This window comes from Oncorhynchus keta, chromosome 22 (assembly GCF_023373465.1).
Source record: "Oncorhynchus keta strain PuntledgeMale-10-30-2019 chromosome 22, Oket_V2, whole genome shotgun sequence".
In the NCBI taxonomy this organism is placed as follows: Eukaryota; Metazoa; Chordata; class Actinopteri; order Salmoniformes; family Salmonidae; genus Oncorhynchus; species Oncorhynchus keta.
In genome coordinates this window covers 31,388,075-31,415,410 of record NC_068442.1, presented here as the reverse complement: position 1 = coordinate 31,415,410, position 27,336 = coordinate 31,388,075, and the positions used below count along the sequence as shown (strand labels likewise).

Genomic DNA, 27,336 nt, shown 5'->3' with positions numbered 1-27,336 from the left:
TTGCCAATTTTAAGTGCACACGTGTTGTTTGTGTACATTGATTTTATAATGGCATATTTTTTTACTCAACATTGCTTGCCATCAGTTTGTATAGCAGACCCTCATGCCAAATTGAGTCAAAAGCTTTTTTGAAATACACAAAGCATGAGAATACTTTGCATTTGTTTGTTTGTCAATAAGGGTTTGCAGTGTGTACACGTGGTCTGTCGTACGGTATTTTGGTAAGAAGCCAATTCAACATTTTCTCAGGACATTGTTTTCACTGAGGAACGTGAAAAGAAATAGATAGAATCTCTCTCTCTCTCTCTCTCTCTCTCTCTCTCTCTCTCTCTTCTCTCTCTCTCTCTCTCTCTCTCTCTTCAGTGACACAAACATGCTGTCATTATTTCCCTGTCATTCTGGTCCAATACCAATGTGTGGCTCATTTAGCTTGGCAGCCATTTCGGCTGGCCAGATCAGCAACAGTCCCACCCACTGTAGCTCAATAAAACACTTTCTTTCCTTAACTTTCTGCTCAATATTACATTTTTCAATGTCACCACCAAAGAAGGTGTGATGTGCTCCCTTATGTAGGGAATCTTTGGTGTGTTGTTAAGAGAGATTTTTAACTCAGTTATAGCCTGATATTCTTTATTTCAATCTTCCAAACAATGAGCAGCACAGAATGTGAGTCAGGAACCAGTGATCAGGAACCAGATGCATCCTTTGTGAAGGTGGATTATATTGTGGAAGTTAGTTGAAACTGATCAATCAAGTGTCCAAAATAAGTCATAATGAACCTGTCCATGATCAGAATTATATTAATCTGTGACATTTTAGGTCAGAGTAACCATCCTATAAAGTTGTGCCCAAGGCTATGCAAATAATGAGCATCAGTAGCATGTTGTGATTTGTGAATTCCAAACAGGCAGTAACAAAGTGGTACAAAAGTTACATTTTATTTCATGGTAATTAGTTATTAAATACCAAATGTTTTGGGGGGACATTTGGCCTAATGAGCCCCATAACCCCCTGATGAAAGTAAATGAGTCTATAATCTACGTGGTAATGCAGTAATTTAATATGATCTATATGAGCTCACTTCTCTTTATGCACTGCCTTTCCAACCCAGGAAAGTTTACTTGAAAGGGTTTTAGGTAAGAGATTCCTATGCCACCCCTCTCACCCCTGCTGTCCCCTGCCCATCCCACTTCCCAATGTGGTCTCAAGACTTTTCGTTTTTTTCTGTACGCAAATCTGAGACACTCCATCTGGTATGCTGCTTTAAGAGAGCACGCCACTTTGTACAGCGCAGCAGTCTGCTTTAGGTAATGGGCGAAAGTTTGCTGCAATATGTGTGAGAGAAAAAGCTGGCACCAATTTACCCCTGTATAACATAGGACTATAATGTTTGACATATTATCACATTTTAATCAGGTTTCAAAGGACTTTTGTTTTTTGCATTATATGTTATGCTTCATATCGTACGTATTAATTTGTGAACATCCATCATCCATTTCATATGATATGTTAGGAATTGCAATTCGTACCATATGTTACAAATTTGCTAAATGTTTAATATTTTATGAATTTGCAAAACGTATGCTATATTACGAATTCCAATTTGTCATTCCTAACGTTAGCTTGGTGGCTAGGGGTTAAGGTTAGGAGTTAGGTTAAAGTTAGGGGAGGGGTTAGCTAAAAGGGATAGGGGAAGGGTTAGCTAAAAGGGGTAAGGTTAGGGCTAACATGCTAAGTAATTGCAAAGTAGCTAAAATGCTAAAGTTGTCCGTGATGAGATTTGAACACACAATTTTTGGTTTGCTAGATGTTTACATTATACGCCCACTATACTTTGACCAACCACCCTATTTTAAGTAACCTTCTGTGTTATGTAACCATACCAAACGTAACGTCCCATACACATGGCTGTATCCCGGATTTACGTTTACTATGTTACGTCTAGTCTATGAGACCAGTCTGCACTGCCAGGCGCAGCTCTCATGGCCACGTCTCAAAACTCTTTGTAGGCTACGCAAACTAACACTCTGAAGGCAGGGGATGTTTGCCTAAAGACCGTGAATGTAATACAACAGTTAGTTTCAGAGCTCTCCTCACTCATTGCGGTCTCGTCGCCCAGCAACACAGCGGAGAAGGTAAAGTATTCATGCATAAACGAACTACTGGGACTGACCAGCTCCGACAAAAACTATTTTTAGCGACATTGTTTTATGTATCTGTGGATCACGGTTACCGATCGCTGTTTGTAACAGTGTTTGTCCACTGTTGTCTGGTATGTAGTTCTGTATGATATTGGATAGCCCGAAACTAAGGATTGCACCCCTACAGACGGCTTAATTTAGGCTAATGTAGCTGAGTGTTCCATTCAATTTCAGCACATTACTTTTAAAAAATGTATTCGGGTCTAAAATTAATACAAGGCCTATCTAAAGAATAATGATGTTTTATTATGTATGTTATGTATTATGTATAAATACTTATATACAGTACATGTATTATTATATAGGCATATATATACCATATAAATTATGTTAACATGTCCTAAATGTAGACTATTCATTCATTTTAACTGTTCGATGAAGAAACTTTGTAGCATGCCTTTGCCCATTGATTTTGGGACCTGTGCCCCTTGCCCCATTTACAGGCATAGCCTCGACCAGACCGACAGCGTCATCGCATCAATGCTGCATAATACGTCCTACAGTAAAACTTTTTTTCATTATGCAATCCAACATTGTCAGGAGCGCAAATATATTTTTTAATTAGCTCAATCAAAGTTTGTACCATCAAATCAACTGTATTTATAAAGCACCTTTTACATCAGCAGATGTCACATAGTGCTTATACAGAAACCCAGCCTAAAACCCCAAACAGCAAGCAAAGCAGATGTAGAAGCACAGTGGCTAGGAAAATCTCACTAGAAATGCAGGAACCTATGAAGAAATATAGAGAGGAACCAGGCTCTGAGGGGTGGCCAGTCTTCTTCTAGCTGTGCCAGGTGGCGATTATAAAAGTACAGGGCCATTAAGAACAGATCATATTTTTCAAGATGTTAGATGACCAGTAGGGTCAAATAATAATCACAGTGGTTGTAGAGGGTGCAAAAGGACAGGACCTCAGGAGTAAATGTCAGTTGGCTTTTCATAGCCAAGCATTCAGAGTTCGCGAGAGGGGGTCGAAAACAGCAGGTCCGGGATAAGGTAGTATGCCTGGTGAACAGGTCAGGGTTCCATAGCCGCAGGCAGAACAGTTGAAACTAGAGAAGCAGTTGAATATTATAATGGAATATAACATTTTAAAACCCTCAATCACCAAGTAGGGCATACCTGATTTCAAAATAGGCCATCATCACTGTCAATCATGAATGATAATTCTTCACATTTTACCAGTGAATTAGAGCAGATGGTGTTAACAAACTATTAGCCTTGTATTTATTTTGTTTTAATCAAAACATATCCTGCCTAGTGGCACACCCTGTTGAGTTTTGGCCGCATGAGAAAATAAATGTGCCTATTCAACTTCAGTTAACCATCCTAAAATTTCACTAGAAATTATGTGTTTTTGGTGTAACAGTAACATTATAGACCTACTATGCTATTATATTTGGTATTGTTATGTAAAATACTCATTCATCATTATGTGATCTTGCAGGACACTTCAGAATATTTTTTCCTGAAATATTTTTACCAGCTCCTTGTATTCTCAAATTGAAAAATGGCACTCTAGCAGCACTACATCCCTGGATAGTCCAACAAAAGTTAAACATTTACGTTTTGTTACTATTTCTGTCAAGTCTACACATACAATTTGATGTATACGTATGCACCACACAGAACACACTGCAACTGCCTCTGCAATGCAAGGCTAATGCAGTGTTCCATTGGAAATTAATGTACTTCTGGTGTACCAAAACACAATGACGCTGTCGGTCTGATCAAGGTGTTAGGCACTAGGCCTATATATTACATCAATCAATCAAAATCAGTAGAGGTCACACAGTGCTATACAGAAACCCAGACTTCAACCCCAAACAGCAAGCAATGCAGATGTAGAAGCACAGTGGCTAGGAAAAACTCCCTAGAAAGGCAGAAACCTAGGAAGAAATCTAGAGAGGAACCAGGCTCTGAGGAGTGGCCAGTCCTCTTCTTGCTGTGCCTGGTGTAGATTATAAGAGTACATGGCCATTAAGGCCAGATTGTTCTTCAAGATGTTCATAGATGACCAGCAGGGTCGAATGATAATCAGTGGTTGTAGAGGGTGCAACAGGTCAGTACCTCAGGAGTAAATATCAGTCGGCTTTTCATAGCCGATTATTCAGAGGTCGAGACAGCAGGTGCGGTAGAGAGAGAGGGTCGAAATTAGCAGGTTTGGGACAAGGTAACACATCTGGTGAGCAGGTCAGTGTTCCATAGCCGCAGGCAGAACTGTTGAAAATGGAGCAGCAGCACGAACAGGTAAACTGGGGACAGGTAGGAGTCATCAGGCCAGTTAATCCTTAGGCATGATCCTATGGCTCAGGTCCTCCGGTAGTGGAGGGAGAGAGAGAATTCGAGGGAGCATACTTAAATTCACACAGGACACCAGATAAGACACCCACTTTGCCAATGTGCAGACCCCACTACACTAAAGGGACATCAACAGACCACAAACTTACTACCCTGAGACGAGGCTGAGTGTAGCCCTCGAAGATCTCCTCCGCCACACAAGCCCTAGGAGGCACAAAACAGGACAGGAAGATCACGTCAGTGACTCAACCCACTAAAGTGACGCACCCCTAGTGACGGCATGGAGGAGTACTAGTAAGCCAATGACTCAGCCCCCGTAATAGGGTCGGAGGCATAGAATCTCTCCCAGCGGAGAGAGGGGAGCCCGCCAGGCAAACAGCGAGGGCGGTTTATCTCTCCAGTGCCTTGCTGTTCACATTCGCACCCCTGAGCCAGACTACACTCAATCATAAGATATACTGAAGAGATCAGTCTTCAGTAAAGACTTAAAGGTTGAGACCGAGTCTGCGTCTCACATGGATAGGCAGACCATTCCATAAAAATGTAGCTCTATAGGAGAAAGCCCTGCCTCCGGCTGTTTGCTTAGAAACAATAAGGAGGCCTGTGTCTTGTGACCATAGCGTACGTGTAGGTATGTACGGCAGGACCAAATCGGAGAGATAGGTAGGAGCACGCCCATGTAATGCTTTGTAGCTTAGCAGTAAAACCTTGAAATCAGCCTTAACAAGAAGCCAGTGTATAGAGACTAATACTGGAGTAATATGATAACATTGTTGGGTTCTAGTCAAGATTCTAGCAGCCGTGTTTAGCACTAACTGAATTATATTTAGTGATTTATTCGGGTAGCCGGAGAGTAGAGCATTGCAATAGTCTAATCTAGAAGTGACAAAAACATGGATTAGCTTTTCTGCATCATTTTTGGACAAATAATGTCAGATTTTTTGCAATGATACAGAGATTGAAAAAAATCTGTTCTTGAAATATTTGTGATATGTTCGTCAGAAGAGACATCTAGGTCCAGATTAACACGGAGGTCCTTCACAGTTTTGATGTGTACATGTGTACATATACTATCTGGGGGGCCTGACCTCCAGGGGGCTCGTGGGCCCCTCGGGGGGCTCGTAGCACTCACCCATCCATCGCCTTGCGGGGGTGTGTGCTACGCCAGTGTTCATTGATGACATATTCCTTCTATTCCAGGGCACAAGCAGAGAACATCTGAAATTCACTCTCACCTTTTATGTGCATGAAACAAGTTTTATGGACATTTTGATAAAGAGGGAGGGGGTTGCTTTAGCACGGATCTATACAGGAAGCCAACTAATGAGAATTCCCTGTTATGCGGAGATAGCTTCAACAATATACACCCCTGAAAAAGGGCTTCCCTATCAGCCAATACAGTCACACACGCAGGATCTGTTGAACACAGAGTGACTATGACAAAAATGCCCACTGTCTGGATGGGCGCTTTAGACAGTGGGATTAACCAGAGGATTGGCTGCATGATGCACAGGTCCGTTACAAAAATATGACCCAGGATGAGAGCTTCACTCTCAAACCACCCCGCCCCCCTGACCAACGAGTCCAATGCTTTTTTCAATACTCCCCACTAGGCAAACAGTTCGACCACGTCATTAAAAAAACACTGGCACATATTGAGCACTGACCCACAACTGGAAAATACTTGTTAATAAATGAATTATTAGGAATAAATGAATAAACAATATCCATATTTCAAATAGAACTGTAACTAAGTAAACATATACTCTGTTTTATAATGTCTGATTAACAATATGAGTTCATAAGAAGGGATTGTGTGACACGGACAAGGAGTAATTCAAGTTAATGAATACCATTCCAACTCGGAAGAAATAAATGGTTTGTGGATTAAGTAAACAGATAAGGTAGTTAACCTATGGTTGAACCAACGAAACTGAGCTCTGGGGTGTTTTAGATAAGGAAGTGAGTGCATTCCTAGGTTTTCTGTTAATTAGAACTGTCAGCTAAGTGGTGATCGATAATGTTTAGGGGTCAAAAGTTAATTCAATTATGTTGTGTGACCTGGGAGTGTGTTAGTAAGTTAGAATGAACTTTTAACCTCACTTTGTCCCGGTCGAGAGGAGGGGATTCTGTTAAGTAATGAAATGACGTCATGTTATTGTATATAAACTGTTGCTCGTGGTAGCGCGCTCCGAGAATAAATTCTGTTACCTATTATTGATAAGACTGGTCTCCGTCTATTTTATGCAAACAAGAATCTTACAAATTCTCATGAAATAGATTAAGGGAATTCAATTAATGAAAACACATTGGTATAATTAAATTACAGTAACAATAAACCAAGCAGGTAGTCTTCAGACGCGGCCCCAACATCAGTCAAATGGTGGTGAGGTCTGATCTTCCACGGCTACCATGTATCACCTTCCTAGACAATGTCGGACGGTAATTACAGATGTGACAGATGTACCCAGTGTAACTTGAACAAATGTTCAATTACCCCAATACGCTTAACCAGCATGGCTGTCACAACATCACATCACAGCACAACAGCACAGCTATCACAGCACAATGTTCAATCACCTCATTACAGACAAGGCCATTCAGATTCAGGGTTTCATCAAGTGTTCTATAAAAAATGTGGTATAACTTATCAAATGTATTTCTGGTTTATGCTATGTAGGAGAAATTAAACAAGCTCTTACAATGCATAGCAGGACAGGAGAACACAGGAGTAATATCAGGACTATTGATCAGAGAAACCTTGTGGCTGCGCATTTAAAGTTTGACCTGGTCCACCTGGCAAAAAAATGGCTACAGCCCGCAACCCTCAGTACTGGGGACATCATGGAAAGAATCATGATTGACCACTACATCCCTGCCTTACCTTACAAGTTAAAGGTTGTCAGCCTGGGCAGTCCCACCACAGCGGACGGAGTGGTTTACCTTGTTCAGTGATGTCGAGCAACTGAAGAACTGCTCAAACCCAGTCAGCTGGACAGAACCCCCCCGGAAAGGGAGGCCTCAAAGAAGGAGGAAGGAAGACATCTCAACTGCAGACTCCCCGGGTTTGGAAAGAGAAAATCCAAAGAGCGGATGGGAAACTTGGGCACCAGAATTGTGTTTTCCAACAAGAAGCAAAGACAGGGAATAGAGGGGTGGATACTGACATCCGAGAGTGCTACTGCTGTGGCGAAATAGGACGCATCGCATGGAACTGTCCCAAGAAGGAGGAACCCATGCAGATTGACATTTCCAATCTACACCATTTCCATGTCATTCTACCCGTGTCCAAGCCCTCTGCCACCCACCGCACCTCAGTCGGGTACAGGTCCAAGTTGATGCTCTTCTAGACTCCCAGAGCTTGGTCTCCCTCATCATGCCTTCACTATTAACCCAGCCACAAAGAACTACCACTCCAACCATGGACATCACCTGTGTACACAGGGACACCAAAATTTACCCAACCGCAGATTTAGAGATTAACACCACCAGAGGGCAGTTCCGAAGTAACCTAGGTTTGGTTGAGAACCTACCATACCCCGTACTACTGGGTAGCGGCTGTCCATATTTCAAGAATTAAGGAACGGACTACAGGACAAAGGAGCTGGCTGTGCCAGTAATAGGGTATGCCAGGCATCCTTCACATTTCCTGGTGAAAAGAAAATGAAACTGCTACCAAACAACTTCCTGACCTAAGAAAAGAAAATTAGCAAGTTGCTACTTACCTGCCAACTTCGGTAGCCGACACTCGAGTTCTCCTGGGAGAAGAAGGGGAATGAAATGATGAAGAGGTAGGAAACCCAGTGAGGATAAATGGGCCAGAAATGGTGGAAGGGGAGGAACAGGAAGCGCAGGCCGAAGGGCTTGGAAATTCTGATGCATATAACATGTTCCCTCCTGAGTTAGCACAGTATAGGGGAAGGTTTGGTACTGCTCAGGTGGAAGACCGCACACTACAGAAAGCCAGACAGAATGTCAAGGTAATCAATGGGGTACCTGTAAATCCTGCTCATGTCCTCACCTTTCCCCATTTTTCAATGAGCAACCATCTCTTATATACCAGGACACTAAGTCCCATGACATCACCGTAGAGCGGTGTTACAATGTTTCTTCTAGCCGGGGGTGTATGCGGATATGGTAAGGTATTATCAGGGGTGTCCTGATTGTCAGAGGACCTCACCCCTCCCGGATTTACTAAATCCTTTAATCCTGTTGCCAGTGATAGATACGCCATTGGATATAATTGCTATGGATTTAATTGGACACTTACCACGGTCGGCAAAAGGGTTTCAACATATACTGGTCACAGTTGATTATGCCACCAGGTATCCCGAGGCTATCCCCTGCACAGTGCCAACACCAAGAGCATCTCCAGAGAGCTGCTACAGATGTTTTCCAGGGTAGGTTTACCTTGAGAGATCCTGACAGACCAAGGTATGGTGTTGATGTCCAAGGTGATGAAAGATTTATGTAAATTACTTCAAATCACTTGCGCACATTTGTATATCACCCCCAGACTGACGGCCTAGTCGAGAGATTCAAAAGAACCCTGAAATCCATACTTAGACGGACCATTGAGCGGGATGGGCAAAACTGGGACCAGCTCTTCCCGTTTTTGATGTTCGCCATAAGTGAGGTACCCCTGGCATCCACTAGTTTTTCCCCATTTGAGCTATTGTTTTCCCACAGGCCCAGGGGATTGTTAGATGTGATGGAGAACTGGGAACAACAGTCCAGCCCCCACAACACGGTCATAGAACACATTGAAGACATGAGAGAAAGCATAAGCGCGTTGGTAATGCCAATTGTGAAGGAACATTTACAGCAGGCCCAAGAAGCCCAGAGTCGAGTGTATAACCGTCCCACTCAACCCCGAGAGTTCGCCCCCAGGGGATCGGGTTATGGTGTTAGTACCCATGACGGTATGTAAATTCCTGGCCACATGGTGGGGTCCCTACGAGGTGCTGCAGAAACTGGGGCTGTGAACTACCTTATCCGTCAGCCAGGGAGCAGGAAGCCAGAACAGGTGTATCATATTAACCTTTAAAAAAGTGAGTGAGTCAATAGGCACTGTTGGGGAGGGACAAACACAGAGACATCAGTACTTTCGGCTACTTCCTCTTCCGAGAACCTGCTGGAGGAGATTACCCTTGGAGAGGTATTGCTGTCTCAGTTACGTTAGTTGGTTTTGAAAAATATAGATGTATTTTTTTCCTTACCAGGACACGCCAGTCACATCCATCACGACATCATCACACCTCTGGGGATACGGGTCCACCAAAAACCTTAACTCTGACCCCGGCAGCTCGTTAGAAGACAGCATTCTCCTCTCCAGACGGGCTGTTCCAATAGTGTGACTGGCCTTAGGACTTCATGGAGCCCCCGCCATGTTTCAAAGGCTGATGGACCGCATTTTGCGGCCACATCAATCCTATGCTGCAGCCTACCTGGACAAGGTGATAATCGACAGTCACATGTGGGAGGAGCACCTAATCCATTTAACAGCGGTCCTCGACGCCCTTCGGCAAGCAGGACTCAACAGCCAACCCAAAGAAATGCACGTTGGGGGTATGTGAAGCAAAGTATCTGGGCTATTCCATAGGGCGAGGGTTGATCAAACCACAAGAGAAGAAGGTCGCTGTGATCCAGGATTAGCCTCGAGGTGCCTGGGGTACCTTCCTGGGAATAACCGGTGATTACACACATTTCATCCAAGATTATGCACAATCATTGCAGGACCCCTGTGTGACCTGACCCGGAAGGCCAAACCTACCATGGTACAGTGGAACCCTGCGGCCGAAGAGGCATTCCAGAAACTGAAAACGGCCTTATGCACTGCCCCTGTGTTGTGTTCACCGGATTTCTCGAAACCTCTGATTGTAGAGACAGATGCATCGGACACTGGAATTGGAGCTGAAATCCCGCAGGAAGAGGAACATCCTGTGCTGTACATTAGCCATAAGTTGATCCCCCACAAAACCAAATATGCAACAGTGGAAAAAGAGTGTTTGGCAATCAAATGGGCTCTGGAGTTTTTTAACTATTATGTTTTGGGCCGCAAGTTTGTGTTGATGACCGATCACGCTCCCCTTACCTGGATGAAGCAGAATAAGCACACTAACGCCCGGATCACCCGGTGGTTCCTCAGCCTCCAGCCGTTCCACTATCGGAGCGTCCACCGTTTTGGGTTCTACACATGGTAATGCAGATGCCATGTCCCGTATGCATGCCATGTTTTCTTTGACCGCTCTGACCACAGGGTCAATGCTGGGGGGAAAGGTATGTAGCGGTTTCAGGGGTTTTGTGGTGGATGGACATTATGTGCCTGCGAGGTTTCTGGGATTTCTGGCTGCCAGGACCACGGACAGCAATGGGAAGTATTCCCCAGAGGCAGGACCATGGACAGCTCAGGGGAAACTGCCAGACTGCAGCAGAACAGCCACACCTGTCTCCAGTTGTAATTAGAGACTAAACGACAGACAGGTGAAACCAATCAGGGCCTCTACTTAACCGCGCCCTGGGTTTGCTTTCTTTGTCTTTCCTTTGACCCCAGCATGCAAACGAGGAGGAGACTATTGGAGACACTGAGCATACGGTGGAGAAGGATGTTTACCAGAATAAAGGAACTGAAGATTTCAACACGGAGTGAACCCCAAAGACCAAGAGTGGAGGACCATCCACTGATGACGCGTATTTATTTTGTTTGAGTTCTGTGTATCAGGAACGCTGCCGGAATATGATCCTTTTTTTTTACCGTGTTAACCCTTCACGTGGACTGGTGGTGTGTCTTTGTATATGTAAACCCTGCCTTACCAAGATCATGGCGCCAAAACCGCCACCTTGTCACAACTGATTGGCTCAAACGCATTAAGAAGGAAAGAAACACAAATGAAATTAACTTTTAACAAGGCACACCTGTTAATTGAAATGCATTCCAGGTGACTACCTCATGAAGCTGGTTGAGAGAATGCCAAGATTGTGCAAAGCTGTCAAGGCAAAGGGTGGCTACTTTGAAGAATCTCAAATATAAAATGTATTTTCATATATTATTTCGTAGTTTTGATGTTTTCACTATTATTCTACAATGTAGAAAATAGGAAAAGTAAAGAAACTCTTGAATGAATAGGTGTGTCCAAACTTTTGACTGGTACTGAATGTCACATTGATTTGTCTTGCCATCCAGGTCTCCACTTGTTCATTTTGTATAAATTGATATGAAATTATTATAGGTACACAAGTAGTCATTGTAATAGGTCACTGTAATTTTATCTACGACCACCGCATGGCCTGCACGTAATGGGCGGCTATTCCAACCATATCTAATGTAATCTTTTTTTAATGTTGTAGGTTTGTTTGTTTTTTTACGTGTTATTTCTTACATTAGTACCCCAGGTCATCTTAGGTTTCATTACATACAGTCGAGAAGAACTACTGAATATAAGATCAGCGTCAACTCACCATCAGTACGACCAAGAATATGTTTTTCACGACGCGGATCCTGTGTTCTGCCTTACAAACAGGACAACGGAATGGATCGCATGCAGCGACCCAAAAAACGACTCCGAAAAAGAGGGAAACGCTGCGGGCTTCTGGTCAGACTCCGGAGACGGGCACACCGTGAACCACTCCCTAGCATTCTTCTTGCCAATGTCCAGTCTCTAGACAACAAGGTTGATGAAATCCGAGCAAGGGTAGCATTCCAGAGGGACATCAGAGACTGTAATGTTCTGTGCTTCACGGAAACATGGCTCACTGGAGAGACGCTATCCGAAGCGGTGCAGCCAACGGGTTTCTCCACGCATCGCGCCGACAGAAACAAACACCTTTCTGGTAAGAAGAGGGGCGGGGGCGTATGCCTTATGGCTAACGAGACATGGTGTGATGAAAGAAACATACAGGAACTCAAATCCTTCTGTTCATCTGATTTAGAATTCCTCACAATCAAATGTAGACCGCATTATCTACCAAGATAATTCTCTTCGATTATAATCACAGCCGTATATATCCCCCCCCCCAAGCAGACACATCGATGGCTCTGAACGAACTTTATTTAACTCTTTGCAAACTGGAAACAATTTATCCGGAGGCTGCATTCATTGTAGCTGGGGATTTTAACAAGGCTAATCTGAAAACAAGACTCCCTAAATTTTATCAGCATATCGATTGCGCAACCAGGGGTGGAAAAACCTTGGATCATTGTTACTCTAACTTCCGCAACGCATATAAGGCCCTGCCCCGCCCCCCTTTCGGAAAAGCTGACCACGACTCCATTTTGCTGATCCCTGCCTACAGACAGAAACTAAAACTAGAGGCTCCCACGCTGAGGTCTGTCCAACGCTGGTCCGACCAAGCTGACTCCACACTCCAAGACTGCTTCCATCACGTGGACTGGGATATGTTTCGTATTGCGTCAGACAACAACATTGACGAATACGCTGATTCGGTGTGCGAGTTCATTAGAACGTGCGTTGAAGATGTCGTTCCCATAGCAACGATTAAAACATTCCCTAACCAGAAACTGTGGATTGATGGCAGCATTCGCGTGAAACTGAAAGTGCGAACCACTGCTTTTAATCAGGGCAAGGTGTCTGGTAACATGACCGAATACAAACAGTGCAGCTATTCCCTCCGCAAGGCTATCAAACAAGCTAAGCGTCAGTACAGAGACAAAGTAGAATCTCAATTCAACGGCTCAGACACAAGAGGCATGTGGCAGGGTCTACAGTCAATCACGGACTACAGGAAGATATCCAGCCCAGTCACGGACCAGGATGTCTTGCTCCCAGGCAGACTAAATAACTTTTTTGCCCGATTTGAGGACAATACAGTGCCACTGACACGGCCTGCAACGAAAACATGCGGTCTCTCCTTCACTGCAGCCGAGGTGAGTAAGACATTTAAACGTGTTAACCCTCGCAAGGCTGCAGGCCCAGACGGCATCCCCAGCCGCGCCCTCAGAGCATGCGCAGACCAGCTGGCCGGTGTGTTTACGGACATATTCAATCAATCCCTATACCAGTCTGCTGTTCCCACATGCTTCAAGAGGGCCACCATGGTTCCTGTTCCCAAGAAAGCTAAGGTAACTGAGCTAAACGACTACCGCCCCGTAGCACTCACTTCCGTCATCATGAAGTGCTTTGAGAGACGAGTCAAGGACCATATCACCTCCACCCTACCTGACACCCTAGACCCACTCCAATTTGCTTACCGCCCAAATAGGTCCACAGACGATGCAATCTCAACCACACTGCACACTGCCCTAACCCATCTGGACAAGAGGAATACCTATGTGAGAATGCTGTTCATCGACTACAGCTCGGCATTCAACACCATAGTACCCTCCAAGCTCATCATCAAGCTCGAGACCCTGGGTCTCGACCCCGTCCTGTGCAACTGGGTACTGGACTTCCTGACGGGCCGCCCCCAGGTGGTGAGGGTAGGTAACAACATCTCCTCACCTCTGATCCTCAACACTGGGGCCCCACAAGGGTGCGTTCTGAGCCCTCTCCTGTACTCCCTGTTCACCCACGACTGCATGGCCACGCACGCCTCCAACTCAATCATCAAGTTTGCGGACGACACAACAGTGGTAGGCTTGATTACCAACAACGACGAGATGGCCTACAGGGAGGAGGTGAGGGCCCTCGGAGTGTGGTGTCAGGAAAATAACCTCACACTCAACGTCAACAAAACTAAGGAGATGATTGTGGACTTCAGGAAACAGCAGAGGGAACACCCCCCTATCGACATCGATGGAACAGTAGTGGAGAGGGTAGCAAGTTTTAAGTTCCTCGGCATACACATCACAGACAAACTGAATTGGTCCACTCACACAGACAGCATCGTGAAGAAGGCGCAACAGCGCCTCTTCAACCTCAGGAGGCTGAAGAAATTCGGCTTGTCACCAAAAGCACTCACAAACTTCTACAGATGCACAATCGAGAGCATCCTGGCGGGCTGTATCACTGCCTGGTACGGCAACTGCTCCGCCCTCAACCGTAAGGCTCTCCAGAGGGTAGTGAGGTCTGCACAACGCATCACCGGGGGCAAACTACCTGCCCTCCAGGACACCTACACCACCCAATATTACAGGAAGGCCATGAAGATCATCAAGGACATCAACCACCCGAGCCACTGCCTGTTCACCCCGCTATCATCCAGAAGGCGAGGTCAGTACAGGTGCATCAAAGCTGGGACCGAGAGACTGAAAAACAGCTTCTATCTCAAGGCCATCAGACTGTTAAACAGCCACCACTAACATTGAGTGGCCGCTGCCAACACACTGACACTGACTCAACTCCAGCCACTTTAATAATGGGAATTGATGGGAATGATGTAAATATATCACTAGCCACTTTAAACAATGCTACCTTATATAATGTTACTTACCCTACATGATTCATCTCATATGCATACGTATATACTGTACTCTATATCATCGACTGCATCCTTATGTAATACATGTATCACTAGCCACTTTAACTATGCCACTTTGTTTACATACTCATCTTATATGTATATACTGTACTCGATACCATCTACTCTATCTTGCCTATGCTGCTCTGTACCATCACTCATTCATATATCCTTATGTACATATTCTTTATCCCCTTACACTGTGTATAAGACAGTAGTTTAGGAATTGTTAGTAAGATTACTTGTTGGTTATTACTGCATTGTCGGAACTAGAAGCACAAGCATTTCGCTACACTCGCATTAACATCTGCTAACCATGTGTATGTGACAAATAAAATTTGATTTTATTTGGTTTGAACTCTGCCTGATTTTGTTTAAGTGATAATGCCAGAGAAGCCAGTGTTTGTGCAAATCTTGCCAATATCAAATCAAAGTTTATTTGTCATGTGCGCTGAATACAACACCTACAATACCTTACAGTGAAATGCTTACTTACAGGCTCTAACCAATAGTGCAAAAAAGGTGTTAGGTGAGCAATAGGTAAGTAGAGAAAGGCTACATACAGTCGCGAGACTACATACAGACACCGGTTAGTTTGAGGTAGTATGTACATGTAGATATGGTTAAAGTGACTACGCATATATGATCAACAGAGAGTAGCAGTAGTGTAAAAGAGAGGGGGTGGTGGATGGCGGGACACAATGCAGATAGCCCGGTTATCCAATGTGTGGGAGCACTGGTTGGTCGGCCCAACTGAGGTAGTATGTACATGAATGTATAGTTAAAGTGACTATGCATATATCATAAACAGAGTAGCAGCAGTGTAAAAAGAGGGTTAGAGGGGGGGTTTGGGGGGGCACACAATGCAAATAGTCCGCTTAGCCATTTGATTACCTGTTCAGGAGTCTTATGGCTTGGGGGTAAAAACTGTTGAGAATACTTTTTGTCCTAGACTTGGCACTCCGGTACCGCTTGCCATGCGGTAGTAGAGAGAACAGTCTATGACTAGGGCCTTCCTCTGACACCGCCTGGTGTAGAGGTCCTGGATGGCAGGCAGCTTGGCCCCAGTGATGTATTGTGCCGGACGCACTACCCTCTGTAGTGCCTTGCGGTCAGAGGCCGAGTAATTGCCATACCAGGCAGTGATGCAACCAGTTGCTCTCGATATTGCAGCTGTAAAACCTTTTGAGGATCTCAGGACCCATGCCAAATCTTTTTAGTTTCCTGAGGGGGAATAGGCTTTGTCGTTCCCTCTTCATGACTGTCTTGGTGTGTTTCAATCATTCTAGTTTGTTGTTGATGTGAACTTGAAACTCAACCTGCTCCACTACAGCCCCGTCGATGAGAATGGGGGCGTGCTCGGTCCTCCTTTTCCTGTAGTCCACAAACATCTCCTTCATCTTGGTTACGTTGAGGGATAGGTTGTTATTCTGGCACCACAATGCCAGGTCTCTGACCTCCTCCCTAAGGGCTGTCTCATCGTTGTCTGTGATCAGGCCTACCACTGTTGTGTCGTCTGCAAACTTAATGATGGTGTTGGAGTCGTGCCTGGCCATGCAGTCGTGGGTGAACAGGGAGTACAGGAGAGGACTGAGCACTTACCCCTGTGGAGCTCCAGTGTTGAGGATCAGCCTGGCAAATGTGTTGCTACCTACCCTCACCACCTGGGGGCGGCCCGTCAGGAATTCCAGGATCCAGTTGCAGAGGGAGGTGTTTAGTCCCAGGATCCTTAGCTTAGTAATGAGCTTTGAGGGTACAATGGTGTTGAACGCTGAGCTGCAGTCAATGAATAGCATTCTCACATAGGTGTTCCTTTTGTCCAGGTGTGAAAGGGCTTTGTGAAGTGCAATAGAGATTGCATCATCTGTGGATCTGGGCGGTATGCAAATTGGAGTGGGTCTAGGGTTTCTGGGCTAATGGTGTTGATGTGAGCCCGTACCAACCTTTCAAAGCACTTCATGGCTACGGACGTGAGTGCTACGGGTCTGTAGTCATTTAGGCAGGTTGCCTTTGTTCTTGGGCACAGGGACTATGGTGGTCTGATTGAAACATGTTGGTATTGCAGACTCAATCAGGGACATGTTGAAAATGTCAGTGAAGACACCTGCCAGTTGGTCAACACATGCCCGGAGCACACGTCCTTGTAATCCGTCTGGCCCCGCAGCCTTGTGTATGGAGCGCGCTGCCACGTTACCACGAGCAACAGTTTATATACAATAACATGACGTCATTTCATTGCTTCTAAAGTGAATCTCCTCCTCTCGACCGAGACAAAGGGAACTTTAAAAGTTCATTCTGACCCCCTAGCACATACACAGGACACACAACAAAACTGAATTAACTTTTGACTCCTCACCATTATCGATCACCACTTAGCTGACAGTTCTAACTAACAGAAAACCTAGGAATGCACTCACTGCCTTATCTAAAACACCCCAGAGCTCAGTTTCGTCAGTTCAATCATAGCTTAACTACCTTATCTGTTTACTTAATCCACAACCCATTCCGTTCTTCCGAGTTGGAATGGTGTTTATTTACTTTAATTACTCCTTGTCCGTGTCACACAATCCCTTCTTATGAACTCATATTGTTAATCAGATATAATAAAACCGAGTATAAGTTTACTTACTTACAGTTCTATTTAAAATGAGAATATTGTTCAGTAATTTAATCATAATTTTCCTAACAGCTTGTGTCACTGGGCAGCTCGCAGCTGTGCATCCCTTTGTAGTCTGTAATAGTTTGCAAGCCCTGCCACATAAGGCGAACGTCGGAGCCGGTGTAGTATGATTCAATCTTAGCCCTGTGTTGACGGTTTGCCTGTTTGATCGTTCATCGCAGGACATAGCAGGATTTCTTGTAAGCTTCCGGGTTAGAGTCCCACACCTTGAAAGCGGCAGCTCTACCCTTTAGCTCAGTGCGAATGTTGCCTGAATATATCCTCCAAACACAGGCTTCGAGGGCATTATCACTTTTATACAATGGGTTACCAACATATTAAAATAATGATTTTTATAAAAAAATATATTTTGATGAATTTATTCATACTATTTCATCCTTCCACAAGATATAGTCCCGACATAAATCTCTGGTTGCTACCCACGCCGACTGGTCGTTTGTTCTATCAGTTTGGTTGCCAGAGAAGCGACCCAGTCTTTGTCTTTTTATTCTGTGTCTATGGACGAAACCCACTCGTTCATCCTAAATGTTCCATTGCTATTCTGGCAAGGCAAAATTCTTATCCCTTGCTTGCTAGCTAGTCAACTATGGCTAATTTACAGTCACGTCAAACAGTGCAGCCAAAATAACAACTGTAACTGCATTTGTTTAGCTGTTTTCTATAAACATTTATTTGGATATATCCATAACAATGAGGCACAATTTCGCCTGGCATAGAAAATGTCCTCTCTTGTCAGGACACTGTTGTTCAGAGGAGCTATCCAACAACACAGCTAACACAATCACTTCGAACTGTTGCTGGAAAGAATACAAACTAGCTGCACTTCGTTTTTTTAACTAAAAAATGATGCCAAGTGATTCATGACTTCGACTGGCTGAGAAATGCTGCCTGCCTTTCTGTTTCGTACCGATTCCATACACGTTCATTACTATGGGACAGCTGGAGATCGAATTGGAATATTGAAACAATGTTGCAAATGTCGGAGAGAGACTGCAAGGTTTATACAAATCTCCGCTGTTGAAAACTAAATGTTAGTCTAAAAGATATGTGGAATAATGTCTAGATGTTTTTAATAGTGGAGATCAAGTAAAATATTGCCTGGCTGTGCTGATGACAGTGGATTGCGCATTGAGATTGAACAGTGTAAATAGGAATTTTAAAGTCATAGATTTAGCCGGTGGTAACTTGTGGAATAGACACTGACTGGAATGCGGTTTCAGGATTAGACCCACCCGTTGTATATAATGCTTTATGACCATATGTACCTTTTGTGATTAATTATGATGGACTATGCGCAAAAGTGAATTTAATTGTTTCCACACGCACCATGCGTCATGTGCGTAATGGTCATGTGAGGAGAAATGTGTAGATTTTGGATGTGACCACTCAATCTGTTTGACTTTATGAAGATCTGGTTCGGATCAAAACGTCATCAATAAAGCGGTGAATTGCAGACTTCCTGTTCTTTACAGGTATTCTTTACTAGCCCAGCACATTAGGATGTGCATATGACCAGAAACTTTGTTCATGTAACTGATGTGATTTGTTAAGCCAAATCTTACTCCTGAACTATTTTAGGCTTGAGTAAACAAAATGTGTGAGTACTTTTGCAACAACTATATTTTAGTTCTGCATTTTTATTTGTAGAATTTTATTCTCACTATGGAGTATTTTGTGTAGATCAATGACAACTAAATCAATTTTAATCCCACTTTGTTTAGCAACAGAATCGGCAGAATAAATACACCCCTGACCAGAAAGATGGGACAGTCTTCCACCTGATGGCGAACATCGAGTTGCATTGCATTATTTCTGTCTCATGCACAAATTAATATTGTTTCCATGACCAGAGAAATTGAAATATTCCTCTATATTAAAATAGAGACAAACGCGCTGCTAATAATAAAAACAGAAACTCAGGCCTATCAACACATTTGGCTACTCACTCATTCATTGCAGCCCGAGTGGCGCACACATCTAAGGCACTGCATCGCAGTGCTAGAGGGAGACGGTGCACCGGGAGATGGTGGAGACGGTGCACAACAGGGAGACGGTGCACCGGGAGATGGTGGAGACGGTGCACAACAGGGAGACGGTGCACCGGGAGATGGTGGAGACGGTGCACAACAGGGAGACGGTGCACAGTTGTCCCAGCATCGTCCGGGTTAAAGGAGGGTTTGGCTGGCTGCGATGTCCTTGTCCCATCACGCTCTAGCGACACCTTGTGGCGTGCCGGGCACATGCACGCTGACTTCGGTAGCCAGCGGTGTTTCCTCCGACACATTGGTGCGGCTGGCTACCGGGTTAAGAAGCAGTGCGGCTTGGCGGGGTTGTGTTTCGGGGGACGCATGACTCTCGACCTACACCTTTCCCGAGTCTGAACGGGAGTTGCAGCGATGGGACAAGACTGTAACTATCAATATGATATCACGAAATTGGGAGTAAAAATAAAATTACAAAATAAACTTCAAAAATAAAGGCTATTAGGCTAGTATCAAATTTTCCTGCAGGGTTGTGGTACACTGGCAATGTAGGAACGGTCATTTGAGCTTTCCGATTGGCCAGCGCAGTAGGTACACTTGATTTATCTACTAAGTTCCACCGGGTAGGTAGAGTTTGTACGTCCAGACAAATTAAATGGTTTAAAATGGGAACCCTGCCTAACTGGCATGCAGGACTTCTGAATCAAGTGCACTTACTACCAACAGCGAAAGATTAATACAAATTTTAAAAAGCAGCGCATGGCTTTTTCATTGGCTTTTCTACAGAAGTCTTTGGTGAGCGATTAGGAATACATTTACATTACATTTAAGTCATTTAGCAGACGCTCTTATCCAGAATACCTTGAAGATCGACCAGTCGATCGCGATTATCCTGTTGGTAACCACTGTCTTAAGATAAATGCACTTACTCTAAGTCAATCTGGATAAGAGAATCTGCTAAAAGACTGAAATGTCAGATGTAAATGTCAAATGTAAATGTTTTACATACAGTTCTCATATTAGTGTATTGAATTATATAAAACAAATATTTTTTAAATATTGATGTCACAAATGTTTCATTTGTACATTCCTTTATAAAAAACGTAATTATTTGTTACATTACTTGATTCACTCTATAAAACATAGCAGTACAACTTATTTCTCAGTGAAGCAGATATATAGCATTTTGCTAAGAACATGATTAGTTTAGTTTTTCGTTTAGTTTATTTTATTTTTACAGGGACAGTGCACATTAATCAACGTTTCAGTAAAAGTGCCGGTTTTAGCCAGCCGGCTAATTTTCAACCGCAGTCCCTGGGCAGGTTATTAAAAACAATTACAATATAGACAATAGCACCATAGACATAGCAACATAGGACAAGCAAGACATAGCATACAGACAGAGCAACATAGAACAAAAAGCAGCAAGACAAAATTCATAAAAGCAACAAAGTGTTTCCATACCTCACAAGCTACAGACAACATGGAAAGCGGCAACACACAGCTAGGGACCATGTTCACAAATCTGATTGACCTTTAGCCATGTCTTCAAGCATTTTGTGAAAGTGTGATATGTGGTGCAGTTATGTGTGTCTGATGGCAGTGTATTCCAGACATGGGAAGCTCTCACAGAGAATGCAGATTTACTAAAGGTGCTTTTCCTTAGGGGAACTATACAGTCACCTCTCATGGCAGACCTTGTGGATCTGCTGCCATATGTCTGGGTTTTCTGTTTAACAAAAATATTGAGTGGAGGGGGAGCCAGGCCATTAAGGATCTTGAATACAAGACATGCGTCGGTGTATTGCACAAGATTTTCCCAACTCAAGAGCTGTCTCTCTGAAATGAAACCATCAAGTGATAGATTTTAAACAAATACATGTCTTTAATTAAACAACTCTATGCCATGATTAGTGAAAAACACATCTCTTTCATATTTTTTTAAAACAATAAACATTTTTTTTACCAACATTTCTGAAGATGTGTATACATAGCATTTTGGAATGAAACTCTAAATATGCCTCTCCTTATTCTCTCTCTCTCTCTCTCTCTCTCTCTCTCTCTCTCTCTCTCTCTCTCTCTCTCTCTCTCTCTCTCTCTCTCTCTGTCTCTGTCTGTCTCTCTCTCTGTCTCTGTCTCTGTCTGTCTCTCTCTCTCTCTCTCTCTCTCTCTCTCTCTCTCTCTCTCTCTCTCTCTCTCTCTCTCTCTCTCTCTCTCTCTCTCTCTCTCCTATAAATTCCCAGCAGCTCACGCAGAGTCTCCGGCATGCCGCGCTTCAGACTGACGCCACCGACCGTGGTGTTCCTGCTGCTTCTTCAGGGAGTGGCTGTGGTGCTGCTGTTTGGATGGTATGTCCAGCTCCCTTGTGGTAGCCCTCCTTCCCAGGGCAAGGTCCACGTGCTCCTGCTGTCCTCATGGCGGTCTGGATCCTCCTTCCTGGGCCAGGTGTTCAGCCAGCACCCGTCTGTCTTCTACCTGATGGAGCCATCGTGGCATGTGTGGACCACTCTGCAGATGCCTGGAGCCCGGGCACTGCGCATGGCGGTGAGAGACCTGATGCGCAGCGTCTTCCAGTGTGACATGTCTGTCATGGATGCCTACACTCCCACCCAGCACAACATGTCAGCCCTCTTTATGTGGAGCCACAGCCGTGCCCTGTGCTCTCCCCCTGCCTGCCAGCTCACACCCCGCCACCTCTTCAGCAACGAGACAGAGTGCAAGCAGAAGTGTGACAGGCCTGGCCTGCAGGGGGCAGAAGAGGCATGTCGGACCTACAGCCATGTGGTGCTCAAAGAGGTGCGCTTCTTTGAGCTAGACTCCCTGTACCCTCTCCTGCAGGACCCCACTCTGGACCTGCGCATCATCCACCTGGTGAGAGACCCGCGGGCCGTGGCGCGCTCCAGGGAGCAGTCAGCCAAAGCCCTAGTGAAGGATAATGCCCTGGTCCTGGAGCAAGGCAACACCAAGGTGGATGACACACAGTATCGCGTCATGCAGGAGATATGCCGCAGCCACATCCGCATCCACGAGAGGGCCATGCTCAAACCTCCAGACTTTCTACGTGGACGTTACAAGATGGTACGCTACGAGGACATGGTGAGAGACCCCTTGACAGAGATTGACAGTATGTATCAGTTTGTGGGGCTGGAGATGACACAGTCACTACAGGAGTGGATCTATAAGGTCACCCACGGTAAGGGCAAGGGCACCAAGAAGGAGGCCTTCCAAATCACCTCCCGCAACGCAGCAGACGTCTCTCAGGCTTGGCGTACTACTTTGCCCCATGACAAGGTAAGGAACATCCAGGAGGTGTGTAAGGGCGCCATGTCTTTGCTGGGCTATAGGACCGTTGACAGTGAGAAAGAACAGAAGAAACTTGACGTGGACCTTCTGACTCCCCGTGAACGATATCACTTCAGCTGGCTCCCTTCCAAAACTGACAAACAATGAGTAGATAATATTTTCAGAGACCAAATCACACTGAAATGTATTTGTGGGAATGAGAACAATGCAACTATTCACCAACAGGAGGGTGTCAATATCCATCCCCTAAGGGAAATAGAACTGGAAAAAGAGCTTGGAGGCCAGTATTGGTTAGGGGTTAATGCAAAGTTCCCCAATAGGTGATCCACGGAACATAAAATACTGTCAAATCACCAGGAAATCAGCTCAAAATGATTTTAATTTAGGAAATCCATGCCCAAGTATTTACACTAATAAATAGAGAGGCATATGTGATCGTATCCCAGTGTAATCAAGGTTTGAAATTATTCTGTTTTTGTCAAATACTATATCTGTTTGGGATTCTTGCGATCAGTTATTCCAGCCCCCCTGACCATCCATCCACTCAAGGAAATATCAGCCCAAGGCTGAATGTAATTGGGGACCCATGGGTTAATGCATGTCACCGAGATGTAGATCTACTTTGGTTTATGTTTACAGAGACTAATGGTTATGTTGTTTTATTTTCTCAATTCTAATCTTTCTTTATGTCATTGTTGTAATGTTCTATAGAGTACTGAAATAATGGTTAGTGTTTGGGGAAGGAATGAAAGAGTTAGGCAGTGGGATATATCTTAAATCACATTGATTTCCAACCTACACATACCGGAGCCAGAGATGAAGCCCAGCTCTGTGGCATGATGTTATTCCCGACCGGGGTTTGAGAAGGAGCTGCTGTACTGTAGCCGTCAGTGAAGACTGATGATAAGCCCTCTCTCTCAATCACAACCAGTTATGCTCAGAATGTATTGTAGTTTGAAGCACCAGATGAAAACACATGTACAAGTGTGCATGTGAGAAAGGGTGCAACTCAGTGTGCGTGTGAATGCCTGTGTGTTTGTAATGGTTTGGTGGTCTATGAAAGTGGATTTATGGGTTTTGTTAGTGTGTATATAATTTTATATAAACAGGTACTCCATGGTTTAGTCCAGGATTAGACTTAATCTGTGTCTAGGAAACCTTGCAATGAGTGTTGGTCAGTGGCTTTGTTTAACGCCATAAGATCATTAATCAAGAATAGAGTGACCTTTTACACACCACAGCATTGTTACACTGCAAAACAGTTTTGACACAGCATTGTTAAAAATGAAACAGTGTTATGACTTTGTTATGTCATTAAAAAGTTTATGCACCCTGCTCTTTGTTTCAGGAACCATTCCATAGTGTTGAATATCAATGACATTATTTAACTGAAGGGCATAATTAAATGTGGAATGTCCTCAAATATAGTTAAATAAAGGTTAAATAACATTTTTTAAATAAATATCTTTCTACTTTATTATGTTGTGACTGATACTTTTAGGTGAGTCTGCTATGAAGTTTGCTATCCATGCAGTCGTCACACTTCAATATGGCTCCCAGTATAATGTGAACAAATCCCCTGCTATGTAAGTTATGTTGTTATTCATGGGTGTAGAAAAAAATGAATTTGGTTAAAATGATAGTGGTCTGGTGCCACCACTTCATTTGACTTTCTCACCTAGATCTGGCTTTGTTATACTTTGTTTTGTACAAATGACAGTAAGAATGCTTACTGTAGGCAATGCTAATGGAATAATCTTAATTTTCCCAATGTAATTATCTAATAATAACCAGATGATTTTATTTGATTATGGTGAGATTATGATGTACTGGTGATTTCTGAATTGATTTTGTTTGACCTGTTGATTTATTAGCAATAAATGTTACATTTTATTAAATTAGTCCTTATTTGCCCCATATTTTACTCTTTGTTATTTGCTGTAAATAGATTTGGTGGTGTTTGGTTGTGGTACGCTGGACAGAAGGTATGTTGACTGTAAATGAAGACGTAGGCTAATTTGCTGGTACAGTATACCAGGGGTCTCCAACCTGTTCTAGCATGACGGCTACTTTTAAAATATGAAACATGTCGCGAGCTACACATTTTTTTCTAGATTTCAAATAGGCACGTTCTTCTCTTCTCCTCTCCCCTGCAACTCTTTCCTGGGTCCTTGGTGTACAAGAGAAAGTAGTGCACTGTTTTCTGTCAATATACCAGGTAAAATAATGGTTAATTAAACAACTATAAGTGGGGGCCCTATAAAGTGTTTTATATTTTTTTCCAAATTCTGTTTTATATTTTCCCATATTTTCCCTATTTTATTTTTCCTGGTTTGAGAATTATTCTTTTTTTCACTCAAAATTACAAATGTTCATAGAGAAATAATGAAAGTATATGTTCTGATTCCATGTCAATGCTTAAATCACACCAGAAGGAAACATTTTGTGTAATTAGTGTAATTCCCCTTTAATTGCGTATTTGATCTTTCAATTGGGCATCTAGCCAGTGAGGAATGTGCCATCTAATGTGCTGGTCTAGCAATGGTTCTGTACAGCTGCTGCTCATTTCATGGCAAATTTAGCAAATAACAAATAATAACAAACGATATACTTATTACTCATGATATACTTCTGCCAGGTAAGCCAACTTTGCAGTTAACATTTAATTGAGAAGTTTATTGGGAAACTATTTGCTAACCATGGGTGGGACAATGTCAATGTTACGTTGATTAGATACTGTAGTTGCTGGGAGCCTGCGGTGTCTGATACTTGGGAGATTTATTTATGGCCGTTTGCGGTGGAACACTTGAAAATTGCATGTACTTTCAGAGTTGTTTGGAGATCGACCTGTTGGAGATCTTGTTTAGACCTACCTACCTGACACATTTAAAGGTGAGGCATATTTTTGTGAAAGCATGATACAACAGCTCCCTCTGCGAACAGAGATCATTCATTGGCTCATGTTTATTTTTTTATTTATTTAACCTTTATTTAACTAGGCAAGTCAGTTAAGAACAAATTCTTATTTTCAATGACGGCCTAGGAACAGTGGGTTAACTGCCTTGTTCAGGGGCAGAACGACAGATTTTTACCTTGTCAGCTCCTTGTCAGCAACCTTTCGGTTACTAGTCCAACACTCTAACCACTAGGCTACGCTGCTGCCCCAATGTCCTTAGATGCTGTCGGGTAAATGGTAGATACAGATCAAGAAAACACTTGAATAAATGAAGGATGCAAAGTATATTGAAAGCAGGGGCTTCCACACAGGTGTGGTTCCTAAGTTAATTAAGCAATTAACATGCATCATGCTTAGTTAGGGTCATGTAAACAAATTCCCGGTTTCCCATTCATTTGGCGAACATGGCTAGAAGAAGAAATCTCGATGAGTTTGAAAGAGGGGTCTCAGAGTAGCATAGGGGGTTTAAAGGGAGTGTGTGTGTGTCAGTCACCAGATCTCAACCCAATTAAACACTTATGACAGATTGTGGAGCGGCGACTGAGATGGTGTTCTCCACCACCATCAACAAAACACTAAATTATGGAATTTCTCATGGAAGAATGGTATCGTATCCCTCCAGTAGAGTTCCAGACACTAGAATCTATGCCAGGGCGCATTGAAGCTGTTCTGGCGGCCTGTGGTGGCCCAACGCCCAATGAAGTATGTATGTTGGTTTTCCCTTCATTTTGGCACTTTACGTTACCTGTACATTACATTGCTTGACATGACCCCCTTCATCTAGTTAAAGTACAATAACTTAGCATCACGGTATTAAGTATAGGGTTCCTAATTGACATTTCAAGTGAAACATTTTTATTTGGCACCACACCACACTTAAAGAGGTGTTCCAGAGGATGAAAACAAACTAGTTATTTTTTAAACCTCCCGTTTTAGACTTGATGTATGGCTCATACATGCATAATAAACCATGTGCAGTCCTCTCCCAGAGGAGAAAGGCACATAATCCTTATATTTTTCATCTGGCATCATTTAGTGCATGAGATATGTGCTCGTTCCTAGTGAGCACATGCTTGGAAGCGAGTGGGATTGCCTGGCTACATGCACATACCATTAGTTATTTTGATAACAGCGAAAATACATTGAACACTTCGATCAAATCCATGCATCATAAATTGGAATACATTTGAAATTAGAAGTAAGATCTGTTAGACCTTGGTAGTTGTTGAATTTCTCTCTTTCATTAGGCTGCATTTCTCTGGAAACCAAGCAGAAAATGATGTGCGCTGAAGATGCAATTTTATACAGACAAATACATTAGAAGACAATTGTCAAACCGATCAGAAACACTGCTCCCAACCTGTATCGCCTAAATGGTGTCGCCGGTGTATTTTGTTTGAATTTTGGAATATATTACACAAAAGACTAGAAGGTTTTTACCAGGGGTAAATCACTACAAAACACACTTAGAACTTTGATGCGCTCGAGAAATGT

At 43.5% G+C, this 27,336-nt stretch overlaps 1 protein-coding gene across 2 annotated transcripts; it reads left to right on the top strand.

The window, feature by feature from the left end:
• The first annotated feature begins 1,957 nt into the window (after positions 1-1,957).
• On the top strand, positions 1,958-24,784 carry chst6 (carbohydrate sulfotransferase 6). 2 transcript variants are annotated; one of them, XM_035798743.2, is made up of 2 exons: positions 1,958-2,135; positions 21,830-24,784. In XM_035798743.2, the coding sequence occupies exon 2, from the start codon at positions 21,849-21,851 to the stop codon at positions 23,031-23,033; it is 1,185 nt and encodes a 394-aa protein (XP_035654636.1). In that variant the 5' UTR covers positions 1,958-2,135; positions 21,830-21,848; the 3' UTR covers positions 23,034-24,784. The 2 variants fall into 2 exon arrangements, with proteins under 2 accessions (XP_035654636.1, XP_035654637.1); XM_035798744.2 differs by having other exon boundaries at positions 21,827-24,784.
• The last annotated feature ends 2,552 nt before the right edge of the window (positions 24,785-27,336 follow it).

Bases quoted from the DNA above. Each gene is read 5' to 3' on its own strand.
- chst6 (XM_035798743.2), top strand. From the start codon at position 21,849: ATGCCGCGCTTCAGACTGACGCCACCGACCGTGGTGTTCCTGCTGCTT.